The sequence below is a fragment of the Peromyscus leucopus genome, chromosome 4 (genome assembly GCF_004664715.2).
Source record: "Peromyscus leucopus breed LL Stock chromosome 4, UCI_PerLeu_2.1, whole genome shotgun sequence".
NCBI lineage: Eukaryota > Metazoa > Chordata > Mammalia > Rodentia > Cricetidae > Peromyscus > Peromyscus leucopus.
In genome coordinates, this window is record NC_051066.1 from 7252147 (window position 1) to 7261629 (window position 9483).

Sequence of the window (9483 nt, forward strand, 5' to 3'; positions counted from 1 at the left end):
ATCCCTTTCTGATACCGAAGGGAGCACATGGAGGACTCGTTGGAGGGCTCTCTCAGGCAGTGATAACTAGTAGCACCAGGCCACAGCAGAGGACAGCAGTGCTCATATACAGCACTTCCCCACAGGGAAGAGGGGCTGGTCCTGAGTTGTTCCCCAGCGTGGCTGTGCCTGAAGGCCTCCTCCGGCGTTAGGGGTGACGAGGGCCTGCCTTATCCTGCAGCTCAGCAGTCCTCGGGGCCTGTGATGGGCCAGGAAACTAGAGTGCTGGAAGACCCTAAACAAGGCAGCACCGCAGTTTCGACCGGTAAGGTATATAGAGCAGGAGGTAGCTGGCAGGACCTTCAACATGGCCCCTTTCAGGTTTGGACTGTTATTCCCTTGAAAGGCCACCTCAGCCAGCCTCAGCGCCCTCTGCAGGACTGGGAAGGTGACAGGAAGGTGCCAAGTGTCGGGTGTTGGAGCCTGTTGACCAGCAGAAGATAATGTCTAAATATGACAGGGACAGGTTTGTGGGTTAAAGTTCCCTGGTGCTTCTAGCCCTGGAGGTGGCCTAATGCTCTGCCTCCATTCTTGGCGCTGGAAAGTAGAAGTCAGAGCTCCATAGCCACCAGGAAAGTGAAACGTCAATAGGTCTGTATTCTAAGGGCATTGGCTTGGTACTTGAAGACATTCACTCCCTACCCTGCTACCACAGTACTAGCTCGCTTATTACAACTATGAGAGACTCGATGCTCCTTCTCTCGTGAAAGACTAAGGGTGTGCATTCGACTTCTCGATTACATTGAGAACCAGGATTATTCATCGTCCTAGGTGTGAACATTTTCTAGATACCAAAGGATAATTCATTATGGGAGTGCTTACGTTACCCTAACCACCAGCTTTATCGCACCATATAACCATATCTAAAGAACACCAAGTACAGAGAACTACAGCACAGCAGGAATGAGGCTCTATGACATATGTGTTGACGACGAGTCACACGCTGCAGATGACAAGGCCTCTGGGTATTTATATCAAGACAAGGAGAGCTTGGGGCGGGCATGCTGAATGAGAAAGGCACAACTACAAGAGAGGATTTACGTTGGGCATCATGATGTATGCAAAAGCCCGTGTCTGGATGCAGGGCGCTCGCGGCTGGCTGATGAGTCTCAGCGAGCTTTGGCTTATACTGAGCGAGGGGTGGGGTCGCGGGGTGTGGAATGTATGGTGCTGAGAGGGGATAGGAAGGTGTATTTTTTAATATATTGTTGTTTGTTTTAAATGGTGTCTATCGTGCATCCAGTCCATTTCATTCCCCAGGAATGTTACATAGTTTGAGTACACATGGTCCTTAAGAGTGATTTTGGTGGCTAAGGATTGGTAAAGTGGTTAGAGTAGAATGCTTGCCAGCTTCTCATGAAAGCCCCTGGTTCGACGTCTGGTAAGCACCCGCTTAAAAACAAGGTGTGGTGGTGCACAGCAGTGATCTCTAGCACTCATGAGGTGGAGGCAGGAGGATCACAAGTTCAAAGGTCAATTCTAGCTACACGATGGAGTTTAAGCATCAAGCCTGGCTATCATTGAGACCCTAATCCCTGCCCACACCTTAATAACTATTTATCAAGATAGGTTTATACCATAGAATTCCTTACAGTGAGGGAAAGCCTGGAGCTAATTTTTGAGTATCCCATTGCAGAGAGGCAGAGTGTGATGGCGGTTTGGAGGTGAGTGCCGCTTGGAGAGTTAGGAAATTTCCATGGAGGGGAAGACTATCCAATTTTGTAAAGAGGATAGAACTTATGGGAATATGGATGGCCGACAATTCTGTCGCACATCATATCAAGTAATATGTTTAATGCGCTTTAATGAACTGTACACTGTAGAAATTGGTTCAAAATGACATTTTATGACATATATATATAACCACATTTGCAAAAGTTATTTTTAAAATATTCTTCAAAGCAACATTCTAAAAAGACAATACGGCCTCGCTCCCGGGGAGCATTCGGGAAGTGGACAGGTTGGGATTAGTGGCAACAGAGAGGAGTCTTGGATGGGCCCTGGCCCTCTGGCATTCAGTTCTCTGCTCTGTTGATTGAGGAGTTTGAGTCACGTATGTAGGTGTGAGTTCCACGTATGTAGGGTGTACACACCGGATTTACTATCCTCCTACCTTTTTCCTTGCGAGTCCTTCCACGCCTATGCCACGCCGGCCCTGCTATAGGGTGGGTCCTGGTTCTGTCCCCTACTTTCTGACCCAAGTGGCTTCTCACAGTGCCATAATAGAGCCTGTGCTTTCCTCACTGGGGAATCCATACCCGAAGCCCGGCTTCCCCACCACGAAGACTGTCACCAGGGTACCACCTCAGCTAGTGGCTTTGTGCTAACTGGGAGTGGTCCCAGAATGAAACCTACTGATTGTATGAATATGTGGACAGACCCCGCTCTGGCCCTGTGTGGTGATTCCTTTCTATCGCCTGTCAGAACACTGCAGCTGGGAACCTTGGGGTGGCCCAAGAGACGCCCAGGTAGGCCGGGCTATCACATAGTACCCCTAAAATATACAAAAGTGTCCACCTTTGGAGGCCAGAAGTGTATCTAACTGAAGATTTTGAGAATCAGCCTAAATGTGCTTCAGTCAGGGGTAATGGCACATAGTCTCATGAGAAGGTAGGAGTTTATTTCGGCCTTATTAGAGCAAAGAAGCTATGGTGGCAGGGGCTAGTTGAGAGGTGTACTTTTAGGCAATATTCTTTCTGAGAGAGCTGGCTGAGGAATGAGTGGGAGGCTGGAAGGCTGAAGAGGCTTCTCGTCCTTTTGTTCTTAAGGCAAAAGTGCCATGGGGGATGAGACAAGGATTGCAAAATAGGGTACATCCAGTGGGACAAGTCGTGAGGCACAGGGAACCTTGTACTAAGTCGCCATGACAAAACCAGGTAATTAACAACATTTTGCGACGACAAACGCTGTTCGTTGGGTATGTTGCCGTGGGAGATTGGGGCCAGTAGGCATAGAGCGTCTCATATCCACATCACAGGTTACCCTTAGGGGAGGGACTATAGGGACAGCCCACCTTTTCTTTGTGACCTGTCTTCTGTGAAGCAGAAGTTGGCATCCACGCCCACCATAGCCTTGTGCCCGCAAAGCTTCCCCAGGAAACATTCTGCCTAGGCAACAATTCTACTTTGCTCAATCTTCAGACCAATTCCCTGCATGTTCGTAGATGTTTTTCTCTTTCGAATTTCTGCCTTATCGTATTTTTATTTTGTCTATCTTTTTAAATAAGATTTAGCGCCGGGTGGTGGTGGCACCGCACGGCCTTTAATCCGAGACTTACTACAGGAGATGCAGAGGCACGGGGCTGAGATCTCTGTTGAGTTTCAGAGTTGCCACAATGACCTGGGGTTCATAAAATTTCAACTTAGGTTTAGCTCTTCTAAGGTGAGTTCCAGGAAGGTCAAAGCTACATAGAGAAACCCTGCTTCCTCAAAAAACCATTAAAAATAAAGAAAAATTAATATTATTACACACATTAGTCTCTCCTACCAAGGCTTCAGGGGATGGCTACAGTTTAATGGATCGCCATAAGAATCCTGAAGAATATCAGCACTCCAGCCAGACACTAATTTCAGATCCACATCAAAAAGGCAGGTGTTAAGCTAATGTGACCTACCTGTATCCTGGCAACAATTGAAGATGGAGACAGGTGGAATCCTGGGGAAGCTAACTGTACCTGTGCCAAGACTATGCCAAAATCAATGGCCCTTATTAAAAAACAATTAGATACAGGGCAGTTGAGGAAGAATACCAGAGAGACCTCTGACCTCGACACATAGCACATGAGCCAATTACAATGGCAACACGTCATACAAAAACATGCACACTCACATTTTAACCATATATAGTTACCTGAGCTCGCACTCCTGCTAATAACTCCTATAGCATTATATTGGAGTTGAGAGCCAGGAAGGTCATCAAACATTATATGAGGTCTAGCTCTAAGAGGCATGTCCTGAGTTGAGTGGAGTATTCTTTGCAATACAAAAGGTTCAAAACAAGGACGTGGGTCATGGAGGCACATAACTGTAAATCCTACCCACTTGGGGATCGAACACTTCAAGAGCTCAACCGCGCCAGCTTTCATATAACTATTATTAGATAAAGTTTAGACGAGCTGTCCAAGCTTACTTCAAGAATACGTGGACATACGATAAGATCCTGTTTGCTCAAAAGTATTACTTCAGATGTAAATTTATCTTAACTAGAACAGAAACAACCCAAACTTAATAAATATCTTTATTGTTATGTTTGCGTGGCCGAAGCTTAAACGGTAAAACTCCATTTTGTATGCCTGATGCACCCTAAAAAACATTAATCTGTGCAACGCTAAATAATAGAAATAAAATAACAGATAAAGAATTCAGTAGTAGGATAGATTTCCCGATGTTTGGTGAGATTAGTGTGGAGAGACCTGGACATCGCACTGTGGTACATTCAGGCCCCAATTCGAGAGGTTGATTCAATGTACCAAGTCACGATGAACCAAAAACATATGAAGTTCTTCAAAACACACCCATTTATATTCACTATGGAGTGTATTCTCATATGACCAACAATCTACTTCTGAAGCAAGCAAGAGAGCACGGATGGGGACTTGAGAGTCAGCACCCTGCCCTTCCTTCCACAATTGATAACTTTATCAGCCCCCATCCCCCACTCCTCCACCCTTCTGACGAACAATATCGCAGGCAATGCGGCCAAAGAAAGTGGAAGACTCTTATTCTCCTCTGGGTAAAGGACAAAACACTAATGGGCGAGGCCATTTGACCATGTAATATCATCCAGCCAGGAATTTGCTTAGGGGGGTAAAGTCAGGCTGGGGAGCACATTGCTTAGAAAAATTATTCCTCCCGGGTAAAGGCACCAAGCCTGAAATGACGCGGTAAGCTCAGTCCCACGCGACCTAGTGGGACAGCACGCTCGCAACTAGGGCTACTCACAGGCTATCCTCTGAACCCCCACACATGGCTATATCACCACACCCCCATTAACTACAGCTGGTTTTTGTTTTTTAGTTTTTAAAAGAAAGACATGTGACTGTTACATACTAACAAGAGACAAATCCCGAGGATTCTCACTGGCTAAGTGAAATAAGCTGGGACCAGAGAAGACAAAATGCCGAGTGTAAAAAAATGCACAATGCATCTCGAAATTTGTGAGAGGGTAAAATCTGTCCCAATCATTACGAGAAGACCTCTTGCTTAGAGAGCAGTTTTTTTTTGGATTCACAAGACAGAGAAGAGATGGGTTTGCCACCAAAGCGCTGGCGTGGGGTGGTGAAGCGAGCTGTGTGTAACCGTGGTGTGGTGTTTGTGGTGTGAATGGTGGTCGTGTTGTGTGTGTGTGTGTGGTGTGTATTCAGAATGGGGCAGATAGAAAATGAATCCGCCAGTGTAAGATGACGGGTGACAAATTCACATTATGATGATGATGTAACACTGACATTACCTTTCGCTCTTATTACATAAAATTCGTAGTTACTCGGAACGAACACACACATAAATTTTGAAATAAATAAAATGCTACAAGAAACTCAATGATTGAAATTGGGGTCAGCCAGCGGTCTTGGTATACCAAGCGGCGGCGGTCTGTTATTAATTTTATTAATACTCCACGACACAAACCAACCGTGCTGTGACGATGGAGTAATTATATACTCACCAATTATTCTTCTTCACAAACCTCATAAAACTCACAGAGGAATCAGCTTGGCCTGCCGGCACGTGCATGAGCCTCAGCGCCAAGAGTCTTACGTGTGAGTTTTGTAAGGCCAGCCCTGGTGTCTACAGAGTACATGTGTAGCCCAGGAGATGGTCTAGAGATTAGGCTGCACCATATTCAAGTGAAAGAGTCTCTGTCTTGAAAACTAAGAATAAACTCGCACATGATATAGACAATGGTATATGGATCATGGTGACAGCCACTTTTCTCACTGGCTTCTGATTTCACTGGCTCACCTCTGTCGGTGCCATACCAGCCTGGTGGACTGAGGTAGCAGGTAGAATAGGTAGGATGGCCGGTCACTGACTACTTAGCAATGGCTGGACCATCATGAGATGATGGTGTATCTGCTCAGTGTGAGTCAAGGTTGACCTAGTGAGAGCAGTCAATGCCACTATCAGTCTTACGATGAAGTATGACAGCATATGGCACCTAAAGACTGCCCCTGAACCCATTTACGCACATTGCCAAGCCCTCGCATGTTAGCATTACCTCTTCCCTTCAAATATGTCCTATACCCATCCCTCATTCTTGACATAATCTGCCCCAGACTAACCCACAACCACACACACCACATCAGCTCAAGACGCGAGTTGAGCGACACTGAGGCTCCCACAAGAGCTCGAAAGGTCTCACTGTGCTCCCTCGTGCGCACACAACAGAGAGGCCTGGGGCTTCAGTTCTCTAATGGTTGATTCTAAGTTTTCTTTAGCTGCTGAAATTGTTCTGGCTTAGGTTCTCTGGCATCTCATTGAGTGGACAGGGCTGGAGGCAGGGGACTGTCCACATGTATGGCGTTCTGAGCACCCATTTTCCACTACTTCCAATCTGCCCCTCAGGGTCCTGGCTGTAGGCATGAGACCTCACCCTGGGCCCAGAGATTTCCTTGGGCACTGGTCATGTGCCCTGTGCTCTGAGTGAGGGCTGAGCTGGACAAGATGTCTCCAGGCCCCACAGTTCTTGCAATAGTGACATCAGCCATGGTTCTTCGACAGCTGCCTTCAAATCTCCACCACAGACCTGTTGCCCCATTGCATGGATCAAGAAACTGAGACCTAGAGGTGAGAACTGACTTAAGTTTTCACAGTACCTAAGGGGAAGGGAGGCAAATAGAGTCCACCCTGACTGAGGCCTGGGCTCCAGGGCTGACAGTACCCCAGGGCATCGGAAGCTAAGTGACAGGTCTGCCGCTCAGTGGAGGGTGGCTGTCCTTGCATGGAGGAGGTGATCAGGGTCCGTCCTGGAAGGTGATCTGAACTGCGGGGCCAAGGCCCACCTGGCTATTTTGTTGGTTTTGGTTTTTTTTTGAGACAGGGTCTCACTATAGAGCCTTGAAGCCTGGAACTTACTTTGTAGACAAGGCTGAACTCATAGAGATTTGCTGGCCTCTGCCTCCCAAGTTTTGAGATTAAAAGGATATGCTACCATGCCCAGCTTGTTGGTATTTTGAGACAAAGTCTCACGTAGCTCAGGTTAGCCTCAAACTGTGTAGCCGAGAATGGCTTTGAACTGGTGATCTTGCCTCTTCCTCCTGAGGGCTAGGATGTGGGCACATGCCACCATGGCAGGTTTGATGTGGCACTGGGCATGGGGCCCACGGCTTTGTGCATGCTCGACAAGTACGCTACCAGCTGAGCTTCAGCCCCAGCCGACCACCTCGCTATCCGTCAGTTTTCTCCCATAGGCTAAAATGCTAGAGACCACACTCCATGGAGGGGCTGTGACCCCAGGGGTGCCTGCTGGCTTCTGCACGCTCAAAGACCCCCAATTTGCAGGGGCTCTTGCTTCACCACACTAGAGGCTTGTCTGTTTCTGGGGCACCTGGATTTGCGCTGAAACTCCTTCTAGAATTAGAGAAGCCAGCTTCGCCTGTCTTAACCAGGCAGGGGCCTGGCTCAGAGGGTAGAAGCAAAGGCTCCCAGAGCACCCTGGGGACCCGGAGGATGAGCTGGGTGGGGGCTGGGTATCATCTCCATGGAGAAGGGATGGCTTGCTTTCCACATGGGCACCCCATGGCAACTGGCACATGGCAGTGCTAACCTGGAGGGCTAGTGGCAAAGAATTTGGCAAGGGAAACTGATGACCAGACTCCTTTCTCCAGAGACATCGTTGGGCAGGAGCAAGCTAGTACTCCAAGAGGATCAGAGTGGGTGAGGAGGGGACCTTAGGTGGGTCCCTTGAACCTTCAGACTCTGTAGAAAAATCCTGGGCGGTTTGTAGGGTCTCTGGACTGAGCATGGAGAAGAGGACAAGGGGGGGGGGCGGGGAGTACTGTCTGTAAGTGGTCAGGAACAATGACCCGACAGCGGCATCACTCTAGGTCACTCACAGAGCTCTCAAGTTCACCCCAGAGCCTCAGCCTCTGTACTCTGCCTGAGCAGCAGCCCGGTGGCTCCCAGGGGTGCCTGCTGGCCTCTGCATGCTCAAGCCCCCCAATTTGGGGGCCCTTGCCTCACGACACTAGAGGCTTGTCTGTTTCTGGGGCACCCTTCCTTTGTAACCTCATTAGATGAGTTCCTTGGTTTCTCAGGGAACCTGCTGATCCTGGAAGGGGTGGGGCTGGGTCCTCCCAAAGGGCCTGGCGAGGCCGGGTGACAGGTGGCCAGCATGCACACTCACCTAGCAGCAGGTTCATGAGCACCTCCTGGCCAGCCAGGGTGCTGCTTCTCACCAGGCAGAGGATGGTGCCCCCGATCCAAGGGATGCCGTGGCCTGTGATGCCAATGAGCTTGACCATGGAACGGGCACTGGCCCAGGATGCAGCCCGGCCGGCACACACCCCCAGTCGTTTGGACATGCAGATGTCAATGGCCAGGAGGGAGTTGAAGGCGATGCCCTTGAAGGAGGGGTTCAGCTGCATGCAGTCCTCCTCGGGCAGCTGCTGCGACTGGCGACGCTCCCGGGCCCCGTCGCCGGCGGAGGGTGGGGGTTGTGTCGAGGGCCCTGAGGCCTTCCTACCTGAGCTTCTGGGCTCTTGGGTCCCCTTGGGGGGCTGGTTCAGGGACAGGAACTCGGCCCTGTTGAGGACATTGTTGCGGTCCCTGGCACGGGCCCGGCTCTGGGAAGCCGGCATGGTGACCTCACTCACTCTGAGAAGGCCAGTCCCAGCCCAGTTCCAAGGCCCTTCTTCCAGAAGACAAAAGCCGCCACCTTCTCTGTAGCAGCTGTTAAATATAGAGAGGAGGATTGCACATGGCTATTTACCTCCGGCTGCCACCCGGCTCTGAGGGGACGTCGGTGCCAGCTGGGTAGCCAATGGAGCCCACCCTTGCGGGGCCAGAGCCAATAGAGCCACCCGAGAAGCGGAGGAGTCCACAGCTGAGGCCTGGCTGCCTCGGGCCTGGGCTATTTAAATCTGCCAATGGCTGGTCCTCGGGCTCTGAAGGACTCTGGGAAATGTAGTCCATAGCTCTGGAGTCTGCAGCGGCCTCCCCTCTGAACTCTGGCTCTGGCAGAGATGGACCCTAAACTAACACCTGCTTTTTTCAGTTGCACTCTTGACCAACAGACACATAGTAGCCAGGTCTTCCTGTTCCCCTGGCTGGGCAGTGGGAACCTAGTCCAGGGGCTGGAAGGAGTTCTTGATGTCACAACGCCCTATGCTGTGGTCCCTAGGGCAAGGTCCTCTACCCACTTAGTGAGAACGCTGTTTGCAGGCTCGATTGCCTTCCTTCCTTCCTTCCTTCCTTCCTTCCTTCCTTCCTTCCTTCCTTCCTTCCTTCC

At 49.7% G+C, this 9483-nt stretch overlaps 1 protein-coding gene across 1 annotated transcript in view; it reads right to left on the reverse strand.

Moving 5' to 3' along the window:
• Plpp7 (phospholipid phosphatase 7 (inactive)) overlaps positions 1 to 9118 on the reverse strand; it is an 18718-nt gene extending 9600 nt beyond the window's left edge. The window contains exon 1 of the mRNA XM_028884672.2: positions 8380 to 9118. Within this exon, the coding sequence (XP_028740505.1) occupies positions 8380 to 8833 (454 nt within the window). The 5' untranslated portion in view covers positions 8834 to 9118. The remainder of the gene's footprint in view (positions 1 to 8379) is intronic.
• Between the last annotated feature and the right edge of the window lie 365 nt (positions 9119 to 9483).